The following is a 25,181-nucleotide window of genomic DNA, read 5'->3' on the forward strand; positions in this document are numbered from 1 at the left end:
TTCAAAGCCAGATTGGATGGGGCCCTGGGCAGTCTGGTCTAGCATTAGGTGGAATGGTGGTGGCCCTGCATGTGGCAGGGGGGTTGGAGATTCATGATCCTTGAGGTCCCTTCCAACCCTGGCAATTCTGTGATTCTGTGATTCTGTGATTCTCTCTTCAGAATAAGTGCAGGGTGCTTTTGGGAGAATCATCCAGGAGACTGTCAGAAAGCCAACTGTGATTTTCATAACATGAAAGGACACATCAGCTTTCTACCTGAGCAGAGGTTTGGTCACTTTCCAGTTCCTCTGTAGCACCCCCCTATGCCGTTAGTTCTCTTTTTCTATGTTGGTATCCTGTCTAATTGTCAGTTTGCCCCAGGATGCCAGGCCAGTTGAAAAGACTGTCATTACCATCAAGCAGAATTGAGCTTCTTATGTCATGAAAGATATAATTTTGATTGTTAATTATGAGCAGTTGCAGTGCAATAGGGCATCTCAAGTAACCATTTATTTGGGAGTTCAGGGAAGACTCATGAGAAGTGAAATGCTGGTTTCTGTTTTGGCTGTCAAAATGGTGGAGCTTTATTGGAAGTGAAAGGTGTGGGCTTTCTGTACTTAGGCCCCAGGTTTACTTCTGTAAGCAGGCCCCCTCTCAGAGATTGGTCTTTGCTTGCTGCTTTGCTGTGCCTACCTGCCTGCTCCCTGTGCTTGCTGCATCTGATACCAGTGGTTGTGGAGCAGGCTCCCCAGGGCTGTGGGCCTGGTCCTGAGCTGCTGCAGCTTAAAGACCGTTTGTGTTTGGGTGGTCCTTCCTGGAGCACGAGGTTGGACTTGATGATCCTTGTGGATGCCGTACAGCTTGGGACATTCTGTGATTCTATGATCTTGGTGTTTGCCTGGAAAATACCGGATGATTTTTTTTTTTTCCCTCATTTTTTCCTGGCATTTAAAGTTGTAGTTTCACTTCTAAATGTGAGAGTGGAGTTGGATAAGGGGAGGGTAAGTTGCTTCTTTATTTTCTATTCTCCCAGGTGGGTCTGTATATTTTCTGCCCAAGTTGTGGTAGCTCTGTAACTGGGAATGTTCCTAATGGTCATAAGAAGAGTCTGCTGCCAGCACAAAATTTGGTCACAGGACTGCCTGCTGGATTAAATTCTCTAGATTGATTATATGCTATTTGAGATGGTGTGTTCTGTTTATTTTTTCCAAGACAATCAGGTTTTGAGGTTGCTGAGATGCATTGATTAATCAGTCACTTGCAGCTTGTTTGAGCTTGAAGCAGTTGAATCGTCCCACACAACAGCATTGTTAAATAAAACCTTATAATCACTTTGGAATTGTAGCTCTGTGTTAGGCTATGCCATGTTGTGAATGTCTGTGCTGCAGATATCATCCATCCTCATCCTCCCACTGTGCTCCTCATTGGCAGAAGGTATCACCATCAGCTTTCTGCCTTACACAGCAGTTTCTATCTGAGCAAAGATTTGGTCACTTTCCAGTTTCTCTGTGGCACCCCCCTATGCTGTTGGTTCTCTTTCTCTGCACTGGTGTCCTGTCTAGTCTTCAGTTTGTCCCGGGATGCCAGGTCAGTTGAAAAGAATTTTCAAATTATATCCGTCCTGATTTTTTTTAATGTATTATCTTTTTTCTTGATGAGGAACACCCTAGAGTCTTCAGAAGAAATCACCATTTCAGGTGTGCGTATTGTTTATCTGTGTAACCAACTAGTCCTCTCAAGGCTCTTGTTGTCTAATGTGTTTGGTTCAGGATCAGTCCATGTCCTTCGTCCTCCTTGCTTTGCTGTCCTCTATGGATTTACCTGAGGTTTTTTCTTCAGCCTGCTTTGCTTTCAGTGCTGACAGTCATGAGGAACTCTTAGTTGTATGCTGCTGTGTTCATTTTCCTCAGCACGTTCCTTCTTGATGTATAGCAGGTACTGGTGATAGCAGAGCCCCTGTTCTCTGTGAGTGACTTGTGCCAAGCCAATGTTTATTGAGCTCTGATCTGCAAGATTAAACATAGCTTCAGGCTACCTGTGTGGAATTGTGGTTTGCGCTGCTTTGAATTTAGTCCTGCTGGCCAGAGATGGACAAGGCAGGGATGCTGGGATACTGAGGAAAGTGTTGGCGCTTGATATTCTCGCTGGATTTTATTTTTTAAGCAAGCATTGGGAACCACTGAAGTTTAGCAAAGGAGCCTTAGTGGTGTGGTCGTATCAGGTGTACCTGATTTCATGATGGTATGTGGTCTTTTAGTAGAGTTTAGGCTCTGACCCCTCAAAGTAGTGAATGGAATGAGTTCCGGGTGATACCAAGGCTAATACAATAACGTTCCAATGAAGCTGTCACAGAAGAGTTACCTATCTTTACCAGCCTGGCTGGTGTGTGATGTATATTACTGAGACGCTCCTTCCTCTGTGTTTGATGAAGTAGATGCTGTTACATAAGGGCATTAAGGCATTGGATCTTAGCTTCAAAGCACAGTGAAGGCAGTTGGAAAGCAGGAAGGTGACAAGTTGGAGTCATATTGTGAGCCCAAATTCAGCAAGCCGTTACTGCTAAACAGGGGCCTCAGGCGTACGTTTTAAGTTGTTCTGATTCCTATAAGATTTAAACATCTGTTTATAGGTTTGCAGTGTAGATGCCTAGGAGCCATGTTTTTCCTAGGGAGAACGGTGTGCTTGCGTATCTTGTGTGCTCTTCAGCAAGGACATGGTAAAAACCAGTCCTGGATGTTTGGTGAGGGACCAGACTGAGAGAGGTGAGCCCAGTTAGTGATGGGAGTCCTGATCCAATGGGTTTCTGTGCCTCTCTCTAGAGCGAAGACGTTTGGAAATTTTCAGATTAGCTTTGGATAAGCCTCTGAGCTTCTGGTTGCTTTTCATGACCAGTTCAGACCTCTCAAAAGCTTGAGGTTTGTCCATTACTAATTTCCAAAGGAATTGCATGGAAAAAATATATATGTTTCTTATTTTATAAATAGAAGCAATAATGAATATGCTAGTAGTGTCACAGTCATGGAGGAGCTCAAAGTAGTAGTGAAGTGATAGGAGAAAGGAGGAAGAACGTCCTTTGTTTTTTTTTCTCTAGGATCTCCAAGAAATCTTGATAAATGTGAAAATATGTAATGTGCACATAAAAAAAAAAAAAGGTAGTTCTAACAATTGGGTACCTCACATTTTTTTTTTTCCTAGTTTTACTCTGGGTCAGAAAGCTTTGGAACGCTCCCAGAGTAGAGAACAGTTTCTCTGATTTTTTTTTTTTTTTTTTTTAATTTTGCTGAGCAGTTGAAAGCATCTGTCATGGTTTTATGATTTTTGGTTATCAGTATTCCACATCATAACATCATGTAATGCACTGGAGGTTTGACTGTGGATGCTCAAGTTCCGGGTGCCTGTCTGGAGGAGAACAACAACTACATTCCCCAGGGGGCTTTGCGGTCAGTAAGGAGATGTAACTCCCGGCAAGGTCACTTGATGTTCTCTTCTTCGCCTGCACTTCTCCGTCTGCTCTTCTGTCTGCTTTTCTTCATCAGCTCAACTGGACTGCACTTCTCACCTCAGCGTTGTGGTGAGACCAATCCACCTTTCACACACACTCCCTCTCTCTCATTATATTTTGCTGATACTGTATTTAGTAAATTAGTTTGTTTCTCCTGAGATCGTTGCTGCTGTTTTCAATTATTTTGGGTCCCCTGTTTCCCTTTTCCAAAGGTGCAGATCTGTGGATCCCTCCGCCCCGCTAGTCACAGAACCAGGCTGAACCAGCCCATAAACCGTTGACAGCATCCGAGAGGACTTGCTGGCTTCTGGATGAAGAGAGAGTATTGAGAGGAAGTGGAAACCAAGTTGTTAAGATCTGTGAAGAAGGAAGGAATTTATTACTGTTTGCATTGATATTTCATAGAATCATAGTATCGCAAGATTGGAAACGACCTACAAGATCATCTAGTCCAACCATCCTCCCATCACCATTGCCACCACAAGCACTAAATCTCATCTCGTAGCTCCTCATGCAGATGCCCCTTGAACACTGCCAGGGACGGCGACTCTACCACCTCCTTGGGCAGCCATTCCAGTGCCTGACCACTCTGAGAGAAAAACCTCAGAGAGGTCTAACCTAAACCTCCTCTGGTACAACTTGTGGCTGTTTCCTTGGGTCCTGTTTGTCACCTGGGAGAAGAGGCCAAACCCCTCCTCATCATCACAACCTCCCTTCAGGAAATTGTAGAGTGCAGTAAGGTCTCCTCTGAGCCGCCTCTTCTCCGGACTAAACAATCCCAGCTCCCTGAGCCACTCCTCATAAGATTTGTGCTTCAGACCCCTCATCACTTCTGTTGTCCTTCTTTGGACATTGAGGCCTCAGTGCCTTTTTTGTAGTGAAGAGCCCAAAACTGGACACAGTACTTGAGGTGTGGCCAGAGCTGAGTACAGGGGGATGATTCCCTCCCTGCTGCTGCTGGCCACACTATTTCTGATGCAGGCCAGGATGCCATTGTCCCTCTTGGCCACCTGGGCACACTGTCGGCTCATGTTCAGCCAAGCATCAACCAACACCCCCAGGTCCCTTTCCTCCTTGCAGTCATCCAGCCACTCATCCCCAAGCCTATAGCACTGCATGGGGTTGTTGTGGCCAAAGTGCAGGACCTGGCACTTGGCCTTGTTGAACCTCAGCCCAGCGATCCAGCTTTTCTAGATCCCTCTGAAGTGCCTCTCTGCCTTCAGGCAGGTCAGCACCACCTCCCAACTTGGAGTCATCTGCAAACATACTGAGAGTACACTCAATCCCTTCATCTAGGTCATCAGTAAAGATATCAAACAAGATGGGCCCCAGTACCGACCCCTGGGGTTGCCAGCTGGATTTAGCTCCATTAACCACTACCTGTTGGGTGCAGCCTTCTAGCAGTTCCTTAGCCAAAGAAGGCTATACCTGTCCAGGCCATGGGCAGCCAGTTTCCCCAGGAGAATACTGTGGGAGACCATGGAAAAGGCTTTGCTGAAGTCTAGGCAGACTACATCAATAAATAGCCTTTCCCTCATCTACCAGGCTGATCACCCAGTGATAGAAGGAGATGAGGTTTGACAAGTATGACCTGCCTTTCAGCCCAGTCCCTTGGGCTTGTGACAGTCCAGATGGAGGAGGAGCTCTCTAACTGTCTCCACCTGAATCACCAGGGGTGTATTCTGCGTAGCATCCCAGACTTACAGATTGGGACACAAAGTGCCCTGATGATAACTGATCTGCCTTTTAAAGGCAGATGTAAAGAAGGCATTGAGGACCTCAGCCTTCTGCTTATCCTCAGTGGTTGCACTCCCCGCTGCATCAAGTAAAGGATGGAAATTCTCCTTGGTCCTTCTCTTACCACTGATATATTTATAAGAGGATTTTTTACTCTCTTACTGCGGTGGCCAGTCTGAGTTCAAGTTGGACTTTTGCCTTCCTAACTTCCTCCCTGCATACCTTAGCAACTTCTTTGTAATCTCCCCAAGTAGCCTATCCCTTCAATTTTGTCACCTTATTGCCCTTCTTGTCTCCCTAGAGCCCATCTGACTTGCTGGGATTGCTGAATAGCTGTGTTTTGCTACCTCCTGCTTGTAACATCCAAAACCAGTGGTATAAAAATCAATGGGAATTTGTTGGAGTAAGTTTTTGAGTATTCTTTATTTTAGTAAAATGCACTGAATGTCTTTGGATGAAAGTCCAAATACCTACCCAAGTGTATTACAGTAATCATGGAATTTCTATTTCAAAGAGTTTTTCAAAGCCCTTCAAATGGAAAGACAAAAGGAAATGCAACTTTGGAGAAGTAAATGGTGCATATTAAGCAAACAAGCATCTAGGAATTTTAAAGAGGACTAACTTATGAAAACTGACTCCAGTAATGTTAGCATATAGCTTTCTTTATGAGGGTACTCAGGAATTCTTTTGGTAGTGAATGATACAATCCCAACTCCAGGTACATACTCAGCTTGGAAATGTGTGCACATTGTGTTTGGTTGGCCAGCTGCTTTGACTCCATCACATTGCATCATCTTGTCTTGATTTCTTTGCTCCCTCTGTTGAAAGCTTTGCTCAATCTAGACTCATTGCAGGTGCTGAATCTGTTATTTTGATCCACGTGAGATTGATACAGAGATTAAACAGAAAATAAGGTAGGGTTCTGCCACACTAATTTGAGTGTCTTAGGAGCACAATCTTGCTTAGGATAGGGTATCTGCCACAGTGCCAATTGTCATCGCCCCACAGCCTTTGTGGGATTCAGACTTGTAGAATTAGCTCCTTGAAGAGAGGGGCTCACAAGGTGTTAATCCATGTAAACTTCAGAGTGCCAGGTTGTGTGATGGCATTTATAGGGCAGAACCCATAGAGAATATGCCTCTGTCGCCACTCTGTCTTGTGATGACACAGCACCTGCTGTAGCATGGGGTTAGCGGGACTGCAGGCACAGCGGGATGGGAGCTGAGCCAGCCACAGCCTGGCAGATGCCATGCAGGGTGCCCTGCCTGGTGCTGGGCTTAGGCTGCCCTGTGCTGGTGAGGCTGCTTGGGGTGGGTGTAGGGCAGCTTCCTGCCAAGCAGGACCACAACCAGCAGCAGGTTACTTGTGTGAGCAGGGGCGTGGGGGGAAAGCGTACTGCACTTGCTGTTACTGCCTCAGAGGAATGTTGTTATCTTTAAAATGTTTTTAACTGCTGTAGGACTCATGTCATTCTTACCTCCACTCTAGAGCACTCTGTCACTACATTTGAGAGTACAGGCTAAGAGTACAAGCTGTCGTTGGATTTCATTTTATTTTTACTATCCACAGGAAACAGTGGGTTGTTTCAAAAATAGAATCGTCTTTGCTAAGATGAAGTTTCACTCCATGTAACACAGAACCCTGAACTCTTGGTATTTTATAGCTGATACAACCAGTCTTTCCAATCTACTGAAGAAGTAGGCTTAGGAACACAGAGAATAAGTCCCAGCTGCAGTAGATGATCGTGTAGCTTGAGAAAGGCTGACCCTGGGGGCTCAGGTAGTTCAGATCTAACCTTTTGGTATTCTAAAGCGTGAATAATTCAGCTGATGTACTTTTCCTTGTATTGTTGCCTCTTCATTGTTGATGGATAATTTCAGTAGTTTTTGCTGGGCCGGTTGCTGGTTAGCAGATAGGCTTTTGTACTTACCTTCATAAGGCAGTGATTTTAGAAGTCGTGAATGTTCTGCTTCCGAGTGATTTTCTCCCATTTTTTGATTCAAACAAGAACAACTTATGATTATTTTTTTTTTTTAATGCCAGGCATTGTGTTCAAGTTAAAAAATTAACACATTAAACATAGCTTTGTTTACATGTTGGTAACTGCTGAGGCTTTGGCTGACAACAGCTTTCAGCTATGTCTGAACTAGACTGGATTTGTTTCATACTCTTAGTATGTCAGTATTTCTCTTCCAGACCTCTGAATCAATTATTCCTCTGCTATTTATCTTTTTTGGTTGCTGGAGAGAAGAGTTACTATGTTACATCCTGATTTGTAAGATCAAGCGTGGTGATTTTCAGTAATTGAGGATTTTCTTGCTTTTCTTTAAGTGAAATAAGTGGTAACCTTTTCCTTTTCCTGTGCGTAATGCAAAGGGGATGGGGTTGGAGGTCTGGCTGGTTCATGTGGCATCCCAGATTTTCCTACGCAGCTTAAGTTAATTCCTACATAACCTACATAACCAGAAATTCTCAAATATGGTAAAACTTGATTTCTAGTGTTTTGGTATGTATGTTAAAGTCACTGTGTTTTCAGTTCAGACAACATTGCCTCACATATATTTGTTGTCTCATAGTAAAAAATTCTTTTAATAATTTGGCTACATACATACTCCACCCGTAGTTTGCATATTGTCTTCTTATGATGAGGTTTGCCTGTTGAGTAGAAAGACAAAGTGAGCTTAGATTACAGAAGCAGAGAAGCAAAGACAGCTTAGAGGCTCAACACAGTATAGATGAATTAGACTTTTAAAGTTGTAATGTTCTGGGTTTTATGTGGGATGAGATACAGGTGTGAGTGTTACAGACAAGTGTTTTTCCTGGGTACATTGTTTACCTGCTGCCATGCAAGCCAGCTCTTTTTTTCTCTGCCTCTGCTTTTATTGCCCATATCTATCTGCATCACAAAATCTCTAACAGATTTTGTTTCTAAAATTGTATGCCTAGAAGAAGGGCTTATCACAGTCTTTATATCATCCTTGGATGGAGATTGGTAGTGTATGGGGGAGTTTGCATAAATTATTAGCATCTTACCAAAACCAAGGAACAGGAAAAAAAAAAAAAAAAAAGCCCAAAGAAATGATTATAGCCGAGCCAGGAGGAAACATTATCTTCAGTTTGTGGAGTCTACCCTTTGTCCCCATTCTGCTCAGCACTGACTGGATGGGGTTAACATTGACCACTAACAAAAGCACTCTGCTACCTGTCTCACAGTGCTCCGGTCTTTGTTGCTGCATTATGAGTGTACTGCTCCTACTGACATGTTTTCTCACAAGCTGTACAGTACCTGCTTGCTCCAGGTGCTACGTAAGCACAGCAGAAGGATGCCAGGGGTAGTGTCTGCACACTGTTGCTCTTTCAAAGAAGCCCCTATTCTGGCTAACTGTAGAAGAAACCATTTTTTTCCTTCATAAGATCCTTGCAAACACAGTCAAAGTGAATGGAAGTTTGTGTCTAAATGTCTTTTTGCAGTAGGGGCAATGAGGTTATCTGTTTTTCAGGCAGATAAGTGAGACAGTAAGGAAAACTGCTGGCTCAGGCTTCACCTCCGTTGTTGTGTTACCCACTCACAGGTATCATGTACCAAGACTGCTGTCATAGGCCAACAAGGGCCTGTGATGCCAGGGTGAAGGCTGATATTGCAGATTACTTTTGGTCACTGGAATACATGGAGTTTACACAGTCTTGGACATGGGGCTGTGCTCCTTTATTTGTCTTTTTTGTTTCCTTATTGTTGCAGGGAGACAGCTGTTTGTTCTGCCCCTGTGAAGACATTCTTCCACTGTGTGGAATGAAAGGGTCTGCAGCTGTGGAAGGAGGATCACTGCGTCGGGGTGGCTGCGCGTTCAGACACATGGAAATTGGTGTGTTTGCCTAAAGATGTGTTCTCAAACTCAATCCCCAAAACCACTGCATTGCTGTAGGAGGCTAAATGTGCTTTTACAGGCTGGATTCACTTGCTTTGAAATGATACCGGTTTTGATGACAGGGAAGACAATTGAATGCTGCCAAAGATCTGTGTTGATGAGACGGGAAATAGTGGGCGTTGGCCTCCTGTGAGATGGGCTTGATACTGATCCACCAGGACTCTTCTGTCCTGGATTTCTACAGAGAACGTTGTTCTAGCTGCTTGTAGTTTTGAAGTGTGGGGAAGGAAAGAGTGGTAAGGAACTAAGAAGATAATTTTGCAAGATAATTTTGAATAGATTTAACCGAGGCAGCTGAAGACAACGTTTCCCTCTGAAGAATCCAAGTGTTTTGCACTGTGTATTAGTTCAACTCCTACAGACTGATGTTTGAATGTGCCTGTCTTCTCCAACTGAATGATGAGAAAGCAGAATATGTTAATTAGCTTCAGCTTGTGCAGACTTTGTGAATATGCCCCCAAATTCTATCCTTTACTGATAAAGGATCATCTGAAATAATGTTTCAGCACTATGATAATCCTGTCCCTGGCATGTACTGGAGACGTGTGTCTCTTTGCAAACCTTAGGTGCCTGTTTCCAATAAGATCATGGTTGTCTGAACTAAGCATCGCCAAAGAGCTGCTCATAATATACTACTTTCTTAAAGTATGAGTATGATACAAGTGCCCTTCCACTGACGAACAGAATTGCTGAAATGCAGGGGAAGAAAACAGAGTCTGAAACATGAACCAAGTGAGAGATAGAGATACACAACAGGCATGTGGATTGGATGCAGGGCTTTTCTGTTCAGGTTTCTGTTTGTTCTTTCATAGGACTGTTCTCCATGCATGATGATTCAGGTCGAAAACCCTGGGATTTACAGTTAGACTAAAAGATAGTTGTATTATTGCATTTCTACTATTTTACCACTAAGTAAAGCAAGAGTTTTGCCTTCCTGCAGAGAGATGCTTTGTTCTACCCGGCAGCCGCAGACTCCTTCTGGGCTGGCGACCCTGAAGGCTCATCTCCGGTGGAGGTAGCAGCATGCCCAGCAGCTACCCCTTCCTCCTCCCAGGCACGGATGGGAAGATTTTGGCCTCCTGCAGGCTCGGTCGTCATCTCTGCTTTGCCATGACCGTGTATTCATTTCCTTTGCTTTTTTGTGTTGCTGCTGCTGCTTCTGGATGGGTTGATGTTGGTTTGCTCTGTTTGTTTTCCTGGTTGTTTTTCTGTTGTTTCTGCCTTGGTGTCCTGCTTCTTCTGCATTGCAGTGCATTGGTTTCTTTTCAGTTTTGTTGATTTTCATTCCCCCTCTGTTCCTGTTCTTTGAAATACTTTTTCTGTCCTAAGCGTATTCCCCTGTGTTTGTGAGGGTTTCAAGGGATTTAGCTTTGCTTTCCTTGGCTTCCCAGTCCTTCGTCTTTCTTTTATTTTTCCTGGTTTTGCTTGGCTTTGGTTTTGCTCTGTGGTTTTTTGTTCGTATCGTGGCCTTGCATTGCTTTTCAGTTTTCATTCTTTCTTTCCATTGCTAAGCACTGGTCAGCGTTTTTATCTGTTTCCATTGTTTGGATCCTTTGCTTTGCCATGATAGTATATTAAATTCATTTGCTTTCCTCTTGTATTTCTCAACCTTGTTTTGCTTTGGTTTGTTTTCCTTCTTTGTTGTGTTTTGTCTTTTGCTTTTTCTGCAGCGAGCCTTTTTGCTTTTTCTGCTGTGAGCCTTTTTGCTGTGCTTTCCATTGTCTTTGTTTCATATTTGTTAGTTGTCTTTCCTGCTCCTTTCTTTGCATGACGTTGTTTTTTGCTGAAAGCATTCCTTTACTTTTCAGAGTGTGTTTCTTGGCTTTGCTTTGAGTTTCTCCTTTTGCTTTTCATTCTTTGCCTTGCCTTGCTTTGCCATCTTTGTTCCCATGCCCACGCCCTTCCTCTTCCCTTGCCTTCACTTACCTGATGCTCTCTTTCTCCCTTGTTTGTTGTGTTTTTTCCTTGCCAGGCTTCTGGAACTCCAGCCTGCCCTCTAGGCTTTCCTGCTGTGCTTGATGCATTTGCAGCTCCTTCTCGGTTTCCCAGGTGGGTCCACGCCTCGTGGGCATCCTTGCCTCCTCCCTTGTGGTGGACTGGCTGTTTTTCCTCTGCTGTCTGGCTAGATCCATGCCCGGTAGCTACCCTTACCTCGTCCTTGGCATGAGCGCAGGTGCTTTGCCTTCCTGCAGAGAGATGCTTTGTTCTACCCGGCAGCCGCAGACTCCTTCTGGGCTGGCGACCCTGAAGGCTCATCTCCGGTGGAGGTAGCAGCATGCCCAGCAGCTACCCCTTCCTCCTCCCAGGCACGGATGGGAAGATTTTGGCCTCCTGCAGGCTCGGTCGTCATCTCTGCTTTGCCATGACCGTGTATTCATTTCCTTTGCTTTTTTGTGTTGCTGCTGCTGCTTCTGGATGGGTTGATGTTGGTTTGCTCTGTTTGTTTTCCTGGTTGTTTTTCTGTTGTTTCTGCCTTGGTGTCCTGCTTCTTCTGCATTGCAGTGCATTGGTTTCTTTTCAGTTTTGTTGATTTTCATTCCCCCTCTGTTCCTGTTCTTTGAAATACTTTTTCTGTCCTAAGCGTATTCCCCTGTGTTTGTGAGGGTTTCAAGGGATTTAGCTTTGCTTTCCTTGGCTTCCCAGTCCTTCGTCTTTCTTTTATTTTTCCTGGTTTTGCTTGGCTTTGGTTTTGCTCTGTGGTTTTTTGTTCGTATCGTGGCCTTGCATTGCTTTTCAGTTTTCATTCTTTCTTTCCATTGCTAAGCACTGGTCAGCGTTTTTATCTGTTTCCATTGTTTGGATCCTTTGCTTTGCCATGATAGTATATTAAATTCATTTGCTTTCCTCTTGTATTTCTCAACCTTGTTTTGCTTTGGTTTGTTTTCCTTCTTTGTTGTGTTTTGTCTTTTGCTTTTTCTGCAGCGAGCCTTTTTGCTTTTTCTGCTGTGAGCCTTTTTGCTGTGCTTTCCATTGTCTTTGTTTCATATTTGTTAGTTGTCTTTCCTGCTCCTTTCTTTGCATGACGTTGTTTTTTGCTGAAAGCATTCCTTTACTTTTCAGAGTGTGTTTCTTGGCTTTGCTTTGAGTTTCTCCTTTTGCTTTTCATTCTTTGCCTTGCCTTGCTTTGCCATCTTTGTTCCCATGCCCACGCCCTTCCTCTTCCCTTGCCTTCACTTACCTGATGCTCTCTTTCTCCCTTGTTTGTTGTGTTTTTTCCTTGCCAGGCTTCTGGAACTCCAGCCTGCCCTCTAGGCTTTCCTGCTGTGCTTGATGCATTTGCAGCTCCTTCTCGGTTTCCCAGGTGGGTCCACGCCTCGTGGGCATCCTTGCCTCCTCCCTTGTGGTGGACTGGCTGTTTTTCCTCTGCTGTCTGGCTAGATCCATGCCCGGTAGCTACCCTTACCTCGTCCTTGGCATGAGCGCAGGTGCTTTGCCTTCCTGCAGAGAGATGCTTTGTTCTACCCGGCAGCCGCAGACTCCTTCTGGGCTGGCGACCCTGAAGGCTCATCTCCGGTGGAGGTAGCAGCATGCCCAGCAGCTACCCCTTCCTCCTCCCAGGCACGGATGGGAAGATTTTGGCCTCCTGCAGGCTCGGTCGTCATCTCTGCTTTGCCATGACCGTGTATTCATTTCCTTTGCTTTTTTGTGTTGCTGCTGCTGCTTCTGGATGGGTTGATGTTGGTTTGCTCTGTTTGTTTTCCTGGTTGTTTTTCTGTTGTTTCTGCCTTGGTGTCCTGCTTCTTCTGCATTGCAGTGCATTGGTTTCTTTTCAGTTTTGTTGATTTTCATTCCCCCTCTGTTCCTGTTCTTTGAAATACTTTTTCTGTCCTAAGCGTATGCCCTTTGTTTTTTTTTCCTTTTTCCCAAGAGGACGGCTTGCCTCTTAACCAAATGTTGAGCCCTTTGGTCTTAACACTATCCCCTATGTGAAGCTTTTAACCCCGAACCTAAAGAGGAGAGGTTTAACGTGTAATCATGTCTAATATTGTTAACACTTTGCCCTCGTGCTTAATGGGTTTTCTTTAAGCCTGCTAGGAAAATGTAACCCGTAACGAGCAAGTTAACTGTCCCCTCTTATGCCTAGCACTTACTCTGTTGTGTAACTCATATCACTAACTCAAACGCATAAACCTGAAATCTTCACTCTAAAGCAAACAGGTAATATGTAACCTTCACCAAATGGGGAGCACATAACCGTTTACTGTTAATGCAACTGGGAAAGCCTTGACCCTAATCAAAAAAGGGTAACCCTTAATACTAACAAAAGAGGGTAGCCCTTAAGCATACCCCCATGTGGGAATCCTTTAATCTAATCCAATATCGGAACCGTTAACTCTTACTACAAAAGGGAAGCCTTTCATCCTAATCTAATATGGTACCTCTTCATCCTAAACTCTAGCCCAAAACAGTCACCTTTAACCTAAAGGGTTTTCCTTAAACCTTAGCACTAAAAGAAATTGGTAACATTTCACCTTTAAACGTAATCCAAAATAGCGATCCTAAAACCTAATGCCGAAGGGTAACCCTTCACAATTAGCAGTAATGCTGAATAGTAGCACTTCAGCATAATCCAGAGCGGGATGAGGCTGAGTTTGTCTGCTTCCAGGGCTGCTGTGAGGCGCAGGGCTGGTGAGCGGCTGCGGGGCCCGTCGTCATCATGGAAACGCACTGTGACAGCACACAGGTTGCGGGAGCCCGGGTGATGGCTGCTGTGACATCCTGTGGCGGGCCTGGAGCTGCAGCCTCCAAGCTTTTTTGGCCTTGCGCCCTAAGGAGTTAAGCCTGCTGTCCTGCACATGGTCCCACTGCAGAAGCCCTTTGGACGTAGGAAGTTTCTGGCGAGAGGGTAGATGCCTGAAGGCATTATTTTCTTCTTTCCAGAGAGTTTTCTTTTTCTTTGTTCTTTCCAATTGGTTTTTCTTTGCTTTTCCTTTTGCTATTTAATATTTTTTTCTTTCTTTCATACTTCTCTGTTGCTTTGCAATGCTTTTTTTGCTTATTTTTTCTTTTCCTTTTTTCTTTTTCTTCCTTTCAGGCAGAGCCCAGGGGGCTGCTTGGTCAATGCCCTTACTGGGAGGAGGAGGCTGGGTTTTCCTTCTGAGGGCTTCATGCACAAATTGCGAGGAGAACTGGGACACAGGGCAGTCCTCAGGAAAAGCACTACTTTCCTGAGATGCTGTCTCAAGCTGCCTGTGCTCACCCTCCTCTCTTTTCTTGGAAGGTAACTCCCCTGCTTTTTCCATCTCTTCATCTGATTGCTTGCATTTTTGTCCAGCTAGGGCTTAGGAGAAAGTTGGGAGATGTGTCCCAGGAAGGAACAAAAAGAAAACCTAGGTAGAAAGACAGTGCATCAAGTCCAGGTGGCTGTTGTGTATCTGTACCTCTTGTTGGTGCCTTCTAAAGTTTTGTCTTCTTCCCCTGCCCTTCCACATGGCTGAGCATCAAGGGAAGGCCACTTGCATCAGCTGCTGTCAGAAACAAAGCAGTACTTGAGGAGCACAAGCTTCATCTCTTCATCTCTTCAATCGTAGTCCCATACGTTTGCCATTCCACTTATACACGTTGTCCCGTTTCAGCCGACTCAGATCTGCAGTGCCTTCTCCTCTCTCCTACATCAAACACATCCTTTCATTCAAAATGTTGGTTCTCACCCACACAGGCTTTCCATTTCCCACTTTCTTAAAAAGATTGAATCGACGCCTAGGCTGCTTCCCTAAAACAAAGTGCAATTTTTATATTTTGCTGAAACCAGTCACCAACAGAAGTTGTCCTCTCCTTTAATGCTGTCTTGAAACCGGCCTGAGTGCTCCTGCTGGCCGCCGTGCTGCCACAGCCAGCTTTGCCTAGCGCCGATGTTTGTGGCCTGGAACATCCTGGCAGCGCGGCAGCTTCCTCTTTGCGGCTGGGATGCTGCCAGCGTGCTGCTTGTGCCCTTTGCTCTTGTGTTTGGTGGTGGTGCAGGCGGGCATTGTTCACCTGGGTGGCTCGGTGCTGTCCCCGTGGTGCTTGTCTGCCAGCCGGCAGGAGATGCATCCGGGTGGCAGTGCGAGGCGTGTGAGAACCACGCGGGGCTGTTCCTGCTGCGCCTCTTCCAGGAGCCGTCCAGTTTGCGGCAAAGGAGGCACGGGGCGCTTGGCTGTCTCAGTGCCATCCCCCTGGTGTTTGGCCGCCACCCGGCAGGAGATGCATCCGGGGGGCAGTGCGAGGCGGGTGAGAATCACCCGGAGCTGCCTCCGCAGCACCTCTGCCACACTTTTGGAAATGCACTATCCAGCCTCAGTCTGCTCTGGCACAAATTGAGGCCATTCCCTCCAGTCCTATTGCTAGTTAACGATGTTAGTTAGCAATGAGAGAGCGTTAACAATGAAAGTGACTTATGTGTGTGGGGCAGCCCTGACTTGGCTGACAGGAGTGGAACATTGTAGACGCCGTAGACGGCGGGAAGCTTGTTCCTGTGAAACGGTCCCTTGTGCTCCAGGAATCTCTCTGACTTTCTATCATGGCCTCTTCCTCCTGGTTTTCAGCGTGCTCAGAGGCATTGGTAATGAAGAGAGAACAGACGTCTTTGTAGGCCCTGGAATGGAAGGTGCTTGAGAAGCAAAGGCAGGCAGGTGTGTGCAAAGCAAAGGCTGGTGTGTGCTTGCAGAGCAAAGGGAAGCATGTGCACGCATCGAAAGCGAAGGCGGGCAGGTGCTTGTGAGGCAAAGGCAGGTATGGGTGTGCTTGCTTGCTTAGGAAAGGCACGCAGGTGCATGCTTGCATAGCAAAGGCAGGCAGGTGCGTATGATGGAACGGCAGGTAGATGGATGCATGCTTGCTTCGAAAAGGCAGGCAGGTGCATGGCTGTGAAGCAAAGGCAGGGAGACGTGTGCTTGCTTGCATAGCAAAGGCAGGCAGATGGGTTCTTGCAAAGCAGTGGCAGGCAGATGGGTTCTTGCAAAGCAGTGGCAGGCAGGCAGGTGATTGCTTGTGAAGCGAAGGCCGGGAGGTGGTTGCTTGGTTAGCAGTGGCAGGCAGGTGTGTGCTTGCAGAGCAGTCTCTAGCCAACTGAGGGGATGTTCTCAGGTTTTGTTGCTGTTTAATGGCTCTTTTTTTTTCCCTTTTCTTCTTTACTGCCTTCAGTGTCCCCGTCTCTTCCAGAAGCTGCTCTTCTGGCAGCCGCCGCGTGGGCTCGTTAGATGCCCTGAGTGTTTGGAAGAGAGCAGTTTTGTTGAGGGCTGTTGGTGGAATTTCTGTTGCCAGGAGCGCACGGACAGAGAAAGAAGCGTTGTGCAGGCGGGGCAAAAGGAGTGCTGGGGGTCCTGGGAGCAGCAGCGAGGGAAGGTGTTTGAGCTAGTGCCGTTCCACTGGAACGTCCCTTTGGTTTTCTACTTCTGAGAGTATTGGAACTGGTTGCAAAAGATGTGACTTTAAGCGAGGGTGCAGAGCAGATTTAAGCTTTACAGGCGGCTGTGCCAGAGCGTGAAGCATCATCAGCAGGCATGGGTAGCACCAGCTTGAAACATCAGGGGAAGCAGTTAGCTTCCTCAGAGCCCCCAAATGGAGTGCCAAGGTGATGAGATGAAGCAGCACTGAGGGTGGTTTTCCAGGATCTGTGTCTTCTAGGGTTCGGGGCCAGAGCTGTCACTGGGGTTGCTTTCACTGGACACCCGCCACCCCTCCTCAGGACCCATGGTGAGCGTGTGGGTGACAAACGTGTCACTGAGTGAGAGCATCAGGGTGGGAATGCGTGGAACATAGCGCCCAGGGGAGAGACAGGCAGCACGGGGAGGGGGCGTGGGGGCGGAAGGTCAGCCCCAAGGAGAAAGTCTCCCCCGATGGAAAAAAGGGCTTGTTGAATGCCTTGGGTGAGATGTTGGAGAAGAGGAAATTAGTGAGGTTAGTTAAAATGTGCCACCTGGGTTCTGTTTGAGCCCCCTCCAACCCCACAAGTGCCGTCCAAAGCTCTCCGGTGCCGCATGGTGCTCTTTGCAGTTCCCCAGTAAGGTCCCATTACCTCTCGGCGTTGTCTGGACTCTCCTTGTGCAAACTCAGTGCCCCCCAGTGCTGCCTGGAGCCACCCCAGTGCTGTGTGCGGCCCTCACTAGCCTCCCAGTGCCCCACTGTGGACCTCCCAGTGCCACCAGTACTGCCCAGTGCCCCCAGTTCAACACCCCCATTGCTCAGTACGTGACCATCTCCTTCCCCAGGAACAAAACAAGGCAACAGAGATGATGACAGCAGCGATTGTGCTAGAGATGTTCAGTGTGGAGGAGCTGCAGCTCTTGGCTCCCTGCAGCCACCCCAACATCCCCAGAGGTGGGCACGGAGGCCTGGGGGGGCTTTGGTGCTGCATGAACGACTGCAGGCAGAGCTGTAGCAAAGCGAATGCAAACCATTTAATAGTTAAACGTACAAAAGAGTAAATAAATGACAATATTCCCAACCATTTCCCACCCTAACAATAGTTTCTGATCCCACCCCCTAAAATTCCCACCCTCTAATCAGTTTCCCACCCCCCGATCAATTTCTCACCCCCCCGCTCCCTCCCACCAACAGTTTCCTCCCCCTCCAAAAAACTTCCCAGCCCCCCCCAATTCCCACCCCAGTAATTCTTTCCTCCCACTTCCAACGATTTTGGAGTGTAGCATTGTAGCAGAGTACAATTTCTCACTCAGAATTGCCACCCCACAAAATTCCCTCCCCCTCCCCACATCCCCAATGCCAGCAGTTACGGAGTACAAGAATTTTTGATGCCAGCCATCTCCCACCGCAGCCAGTTCTCACCCCAGTCATTTCCCACCCCAACAATATCACAGTACAGCCATTTCATTTGCCACTCCAAAAAGATCCCACCGCCCCAAGAATGCCCACCCCCAACCATTTCCCACCCCAAGAATTCCCACCCGCAATTCCCACCCCCATCCATTCCCTCCCCCCAGCCATTCCCACCCGCAATTCCCACCCGCAATCATCCCTCCCCCCCCCCATTCCCACTCGCAATTCCCACCCCCAGCCATTCCCACCCCCCAACCATTTCCCACCCCCCAAGAAACATTTCCCAGCCCAAAGCTTTGACAGTCCAGCACTTTTGCGGTCCGTCAGCTTCAGAGTCCCACATTGCCCCAGTCCAAGACGCCGCTTGTGGACAGCGCAGTTTTGGAAGGGTAGGGCTGGGGCCGGTGCTGGTGCTCCCGGAACGCTGCCGCTGCTCTCTGGGTGTCGTGGGGGCCAGCGAGGAGCCCAGGGCTACAGGGAGCCATATTCATCGGCTACGGCCACGTCTCCTGCTGCACCAAGTGGTGCCCATCACACCCCAACAGTGGCCGGAGCGGGAGTGTGCCAAGAAACCAGCCTGAGTGCTCCTGCTGGCCGCCGTGCTGCCACAGCCAGCTTTGCCTAGCGCCGATGTTTGTGGCCTGGAACATCCTGGCAGCGCGGCAGCTTCCTCTTTGCGGCTGGGATGCTGCCAGCGTGCTGCTTGTGCCCTTTGCTCTTGTGTTTGGTGGTGGTGCAGGCGGGCGTTGTTCACCTGGGTGGCTCGGTGCTGTCCCCGTGGTGCTTGTCTGCCAGCCGGCAGGAGATGCATCCGGGTGGCAGTGCGAGGCGCGTGAGAACCACGCGGGGCTGTTCCTGCTGCGCCTCTTCCAGGAGCCGTCCAGTTTGCGGCAAAGGAGGCACGGGGCGCTTGGCTGTCTCAGTGCCATCCCCCTGGTGTTTGGCCGCCACCCGGCAGGAGATGCATCCGGGGGGCAGTGCGAGGCGGGTGAGAATCACCCGGGGCTGCCTCCGCTGCATCTCTGCCATCAGGTGTGCCATGTAGGGCGACGGTGGTGCTGGGGCAGCCCGTGGGTCTGGCAGTGCAAGGCGGGTGAGAATCACCCGGGGCTGCCTCCGCTGCATCTCTGCCATCAGGTGTGCCGTGCAGGGCGACGGTGGTGCTGGGGCAGCCCGTGGGTCTGGCAGTGCGAGGCGGGTGAGAATCACCCGGGGCTGCCTCCGCTGCACCTCTGCCATCAGTTGTGCAGTGCTGGGCGCCGGAGGTGCTGGGGCAGCCATGGGGGTCGGCACGGGCAGCTCCGGGGATGCTGTCTTCTGCTGGAACGAGTTGGTGCGGAGCCCAGATTCAGCATCTGTCTCGTTGCTGAGCTCCCGGCTGGCCCTGGGGGAGTCAGGCAGCTCTGCGTTGGAAGAGCAGGAGTCGAAGCTGCTGGAGACATCTGAGCTCAGTTGCTCCGTGGCTGTGATGCACTGCATCAGCTCTTCACTTTTGCAGCTGTCCGGAGCACTCGCTGCTTCTGGAAAAGCAGAACATCCCCCAGAACAATGATGGCAGCCTTCCCACGCCAGCTCGGTGTGGACACGGACCCGCCATCTCTGCAGACCACAAACTCACCATCAATGCAGGTGAGCAAATGGTCAATTTCCACATCGTCGGCAAGACTGTTGGTCCTGGGTCTCTCTTCTGGAAAAGGGAAGAAATCCCCAGTGGGGCAATGCCAGCTTTCCCACGGCCACTCAGCGCAGACAGGCCTCCATCAGCTGTGCTGCTCCCAAACTCACCGTTGTTGATCCACGTGAGCAGGTCATCCATGTCTGCGGTGTCGTCCAGGAGGCCTGTGTTGGCCGTCACTTCTGGAAAAGGAAGAAAATCCCCAGTGGGGCAAAGCCAGCTTTCCCGAACACCCCCCCGCCAGTTGTGCTGCCCCCAAACTCACCCTCGTTGATCCACGTGAGGAGCTCATCGATGTCGTCCGCGATGTCCTCCGGGGTGTCTGCGCTCGTTGTCACTGCTGGAAAAGCAAGAACATCCCCAGTGGAGCAATGCCAGCTTTCCCACAGCCAGCCGGTGCGGACAGCGTGCCGCCCGCTCCGCAGCCCCTCAACTCACCGCCTGGTTCCAGCGTGGCAGCGCTGCAGGTGAGCGGAGCCGTGGCGGGATGGGGGCACACGTCAGTGGGCGCAGGGTGCCCCCGGTCCTCTGAGAGCACCACGGCATCTTGGAAGGGCTCCATCGGCGGCTCCCAGGTGTCAGGCAGGGTGCAGGGCACGGGGAGCACCTGCTGCTGCAGGGAGGGTACCTGCAAAAGAACGGGGGGGGGGCCGGGGCGGGCGGGGGCCTGCGGCAGGCAGGTGCCTGCGGGCTGCGGGGGCTCCCCGTGGAGGAGCACGGCCCCAGGCCACAGCCCCATGGGCTGCTGGGGCAGCAGCGTCCCTGCCAGCAGGGGATGTCCCGAGCAGGGAGCAGGGGCGGTGGGGGGAGCCACAGCTGGGTGCAGCCCCCCAGGTAGGAGCAGCAGCACCGGTAAGTGCAGCCCCGCAGCTGGGGTCAGGCCCCCAGGTGGCAGCTGAGCCGGGGTTGGGGGCAGCCCCCCAGGTGGGAGCTGTGCTGCCTGTCCCCAGACACCTGGTCCCCCAGGCCAGACAGAGGCCTGAGGTGCCAGGTAGGTGGCAGTGGGGACAGGGGAGGGTTGGGGTGGTACCGGCATCGGTCCGCGGACGGTGGGCTGCATCCAGGCGGGGTCCGGTGGCGGCACAGTCGCATCAGCGAAAATGGCGTCGGGTGTCAGAGGCACCGTCAGCGCTCGTCGGGGGATTCCCTCTGTGGGGAAATGCCAGAAGGGGCGCTGGGCTGAGAGCCGGGGCACTGGGGTGAGATCCGGGTGAGAGGAGTGGGATCTGGTGTGCTGGGGTGCGATCTGGGGTCACGGGTGTGAGATCTGGGGCCCTGGGGTGAGATCTGGGGGCACAGGGGTGAGATCTGGGGCCCTGGAGTGCGATCTGGGGGCACAGGGGTGAGATCTGGGGTCAAAGGGGTGAGTCCTGGGGCCCTGGGGTGAGATCTGGGGTCAAAGGGGTGAGATCTGGGGCCCTGGGGTGAGATCTGGGGCATTGGGGTCAGATGGAGTGTCAGAGCAGGGGGAGCCTGCTGCCTTACCTGCCATGACAGCTGGAGAGTGGCAGTTGGGGGAGCCCCTCCCCCCAGGGGGGTTCCGTGACGGTTGGGGTCAGCCCCTTTCCCCCAGGCTTGCGATGGTTTGACTTTTCGTACCCAAACATCCTTCCCATGCCAGTTGTTTCCCATCCCGATGATCAGTGACCATCCCGATGGGCATTTGGCAGCCCAGTGCTCTTCCTTGCCAAGGGTCTGCCCGTCCCAGTGGGGATTTGCCATCCCTGCAGTGAGTTCTCACCCCAGGGATGGTTTCCCCTCCCGTCCAAGCGATTTCCAGTCGTCACCACCCAAGACTGTGTAAAGTGCCAGCATTAGTTACGAGTTCTTGAAAGTGGCAGCGGCCGTGGTAGGCCAGTTAGACCTATGGTAACAATGAAAAGGAGGGATTTCTGTGGGACAGCCCTGGTTTAGCTGAGAACAGTGCAGGAATGAGTCAGTGCCCGTGCAGCGTATGCCGAGCTTGTTACTGTGAACTGGTCCTTTGTGCCTCGAAGAACATCACTAACTTTAAACCGTGGACTTTTTCTCCTGGCTTTGGCTGTCTCTTGGGGCATTGCTAGTGAGGACAGAAGAGACAGCATCGTCTTTTCTGCTCTTCCCTCTTCCGTGCTTCCCCTTTCTGCTCTCTTCCTCATCTACTCTTCAGCTCTTCTCCCTGAGTGTTATGCTCTTTTTGCTGCTCATCTGCTGTTCTTTCTTCCTTGTGTCCTGACTCCTTTCCTGCATCTGTACTCCTCTTCTGCTTTTCTTTCTTACCCGTATCCTCTCTTCTCCTCTTGTTCTCCTCATCCGCTCTTCTGACTTAACTGTTTCCTCTTTGCACATCTTGTGCTCTACGGTTCTTCTGTTCTGGCCACTCTCTGCTCTTCTACTTTACTGCTCTTTTCCTTCTCTGTCTTCTGTGCTCTCTTCCTCCCTTCCATTCTGTTTCATTTCTGCACTTCTCACTGACCCGTGTCCTCTCTTCCCATCTTCTGTACTTCTGCCATACCCGTATTCTGTCCTCTTCAGCTCCTCTCCCTTTCTGCTTTTCTGCCTTAGCTGTCTTGGCTCATCTCCCTTTCTGCTCTTCTCCTCGTCTGCACGTCTTTCTTACCTTCATCCTCTCTTTTATTCTTCTGCTCTTCTCCTCGTCTGCTCGTCTTTCTTACCTTCATCCTCTCTTTTATTCTTCTGCTCTTCTCCTCTTCTGCTCATCTCCTCATTGCTTTGCTGTCTTGTATCCAATCTTTTTCTCTATTGCACTTTTCTTCTTCTGCACTTCTTTCTTCCCTCATCCTTTCTTCTTTTTCTTCTCTGCTGCTCTTCTTTATTTCAGTCTTGTCTGTTCGTGCTCTTCCCCTGTTCTGCTCTTCTAGTGCTCTTGTCAGCATCCAGTCTCTGCACTGCAACTCTGTGTTGGACTTTATCTTGGGGTGGAGGAAGGTCGTAGGGCCTAGATTTGTAGAAGAAAACCCAGAAGGTGATGAAGAAGAGCCCTGAGGAACCAGGAGCACAAAGGCAGCGTGTTTCTCCGAAGGCCACAGCGTGAGCACGTGTTCCCTTTGGCGGACTCCTTTGTACCTCTCCAGGAACTGCTTTGGAATGGAGAATTTTCTGGAGTTGTTTCCAGTTGTTGCTTGGATGAGCTGAGGCTTTTCTCCTTGTATCTTGGCAGGAAAGCAGAGCGGAGAGAACGTCTGTGGTGAGATGCTCAGGTGGAGTTGCCTTCCGTGCACCAACAGCCTGTTTGTGTCCACGTGATGCACGGTGAAGGGAAGGCTGCTGTTCTGTGAGTAAGCCTGGCAAATGGAATGATGGTTCTGGCCTTTTTGTCAAGTGTGTGAGGAGAGGTCTTTGGACAGGCTGTTCTTTTGTTGTTTTGTTGTTGTTGTTGTTGTTGTTGTTTTTCAGGGGAAATGCTATTTCAGTTGTTAGTTACAGTGGTTGGTTGGTGCTTGTTTGAAAAATGTTGTTCATCTAGAGAAGCAGTGTCTCGCACCAGAGAAGTGAGAAATCTCCTGTACATCCTGTCTTCTCCACGAGCCTTCCATGTAGAGACATTTAGTGCCTCTAAATGCCTGTAGAAATGGTGGGGGGATAAATGGGGAAGAGCTGAGGTGCAGTTTCTGTGCGTGCTCTGTACACGGAGCAGGCGTCACCTAGTGAGAGCTAGGGGCCCTTTGCAGCGTGGTGGATTTGTTTTCCTTGCTTGTTGGAGCGTGATGCTTTTGTAGGTGCTGTGTGCATTGTAAGTAACTGTGAACTGTGCTGAGACAACAGGTGTCCTAGAGAGAGCCCCTCTGCAGGCTTTTTGTTTGGGCAGTTTTCTTCCCTCTGGGGATTAAAAGGGACTTGAAAAACTCACAAGTACACCTTGCTACTGCTCCAGCCCGTCAAGTGGAGATGATGCCTTTCCTCCCATTGGGGCAGGGAGGAAAGTAGCTGAGAAGTTTGTCTGCCAGCGTGAAGTAGCAGGTTCGGAAGATGGTAACAGGCACGGTAGGCCAGTTAGCAAGATGTTAGAATCCTAGAATCGCCAAGGTTGGAAGAGACCTATGAGATCATCAGTCCAACCATCCAACTATCATCAGTAGCTCTCACTAATCCATGTCCCTCAACACAACGTCTAACCGTTCCTTGAACACCTGCAGGGTGGGTGACTCCACCACCTCCCTGGGCAGCCCTTTGCAGTGCCCGACCACACTTTTGGAAATGCACTATTTCCTACCATCCAGCTTGAGTCTGCCCTGGCACAAATTGAGGCCATTCCCTCCAGTCCTATTGCTAGTTAACGATGTTAGTTAGCAATGAGAGAGCGTTAACAATGAAAGTGACTTATGTGTGTGGGGCAGCCCTGACTTGGCTGACAGGAGTGGAACATTGTAGACGCCGTAGACGGCGGGAAGCTTGTTCCTGTGAAACGGTCCCTTGTGCTCCAGGAATCTCTCTGACTTTCTATCATGGCCTCTTCCTCCTGGTTTTCAGCGTGCTCAGAGGCATTGGTAATGAAGAGAGAACAGACGTCTTTGTAGGCCCTGGAATGGAAGGTGCTTGAGAAGCAAAGGCAGGCAGGTGTGTGCAAAGCAAAGGCTGGTGTGTGCTTGCAGAGCAAAGGGAAGCATGTGCACGCATCGAAAGCGAAGGCGGGCAGGTGCTTGTGAGGCAAAGGCAGGTATGGGTGTGCTTGCTTGCTTAGGAAAGGCACGCAGGTGCATGCTTGCATAGCAAAGGCAGGCAGGTGCGTATGATGGAACGGCAGGTAGATGGATGTATGCTTGCTTCGAAAAGGCAGGCAGGTGCATGGCTGTGAAGCAAAGGCAGGGAGACGTGTGCTTGCTTGCATAGCAAAGGCAGGCAGATGGGTTCTTGCAAAGCAGTGGCAGGCAGATGGGTTCTTGCAAAGCAGTGGCAGGCAGGCAGGTGATTGCTTGTGAAGCGAAGGCCGGGAGGTGGTTGCTTGGTTAGCAGTGGCAGGCAGGTGTGTGCTTGCAGAGCAGTCTCTAGCCAACTGAGGGGATGTTCTCAGGTTTTGTTGCTGTTTAATGACTCTTTTTTTTTCCCTTTTCTTCTTTACTGCCTTCAGTGTCCCCGTCTCTTCCAGAAGCTGCTCTTCTGGCAGCCGCCGCGTGGGCTCGTTAGATGCCCTGAGTGTTTGGAAGAGAGCAGTTTTGTTGAGGGCTGTTGGTGGAATTTCTGTTGCCAGGAGCGCACGGACAGAGAAAGAAGCGTTGTGCAGGCGGGGCAAAAGGAGTGCTGGGGGTCCTGGGAGCAGCAGCGAGGGAAGGTGTTTGAGCTAGTGCCGTTCCACTGGAACGTCCCTTTGGTTTTCTACTTCTGAGAGTATTGGAACTGGTTGCAAAAGATGTGACTTTAAGCGAGGGTGCAGAGCAGATTTAAGCTTTACAGGCGGCTGTGCCAGAGCGTGAAGCATCATCAGCAGGCATGGGTAGCACCAGCTTGAAACATCAGGGGAAGCAGTTAGCTTCCTCAGAGCCCCCAAATGGAGTGCCAAGGTGATGAGATGAAGCAGCACTGAGGGTGGTTTTCCAGGATCTGTGTCTTCTAGGGCTCGGGGCCAGAGCTGTCACTGGGGTTGCTTTCACTGGACACCCGCCACCC

At 49.5% G+C, this 25,181-nt stretch overlaps 1 protein-coding gene and 1 pseudogene across 2 annotated transcripts; one reads left to right on the forward strand and one right to left on the reverse strand.

Annotated features, from left to right (window-relative positions):
- Positions 1–25,181, forward strand: part of LOC149911688 (protein MANBAL-like) — a 95,860-nt pseudogene that overhangs the window by 3,401 nt on the left and 67,278 nt on the right.
- Positions 18,154–21,920, reverse strand: LOC149911689 (uncharacterized). 2 transcript variants are annotated; one of them, XM_090133348.1, is made up of 4 exons: positions 20,016–21,920; positions 19,843–19,917; positions 19,521–19,759; positions 18,154–19,422 (listed from the first exon to the last, which is right to left on the reverse strand). In XM_090133348.1, exons 1-4 carry the CDS (start codon positions 20,635–20,637, stop codon positions 19,381–19,383), a joined length of 978 nt encoding a protein of 325 aa, XP_089989474.1. In that variant the 5' UTR covers positions 20,638–21,920; the 3' UTR covers positions 18,154–19,380. The 2 variants fall into 2 exon arrangements, with proteins under 2 accessions (XP_089989474.1, XP_089989473.1); XM_090133347.1 differs by having other exon boundaries at positions 18,154–19,759.

Source organism: Phasianus colchicus, unplaced genomic scaffold, assembly GCF_987193195.1.
Source record: "Phasianus colchicus unplaced genomic scaffold, bPhaCol1.hap1.1 HAP1_SCAFFOLD_59, whole genome shotgun sequence".
Taxonomy (NCBI): Eukaryota; Metazoa; Chordata; class Aves; order Galliformes; family Phasianidae; genus Phasianus; species Phasianus colchicus.

Coding starts and splice junctions, on each gene's coding strand:
- LOC149911689 (XM_090133347.1), bottom strand. CDS start 20,637: ATGCAGCCCACCGTCCGCGGACCGATGCCGGTACCACCCCAACCCTCC. Junction 19,918..20,015: donor TGCCACGCTGGAACCAGGCG/GTGAGTTGAGGG, acceptor TTGCTTTTCCAG/CAGTGACAACGAGCGCAGAC. Junction 19,760..19,842: donor CCTCACGTGGATCAACGAGG/GTGAGTTTGGGG, acceptor TTCCTTTTCCAG/AAGTGACGGCCAACACAGGC.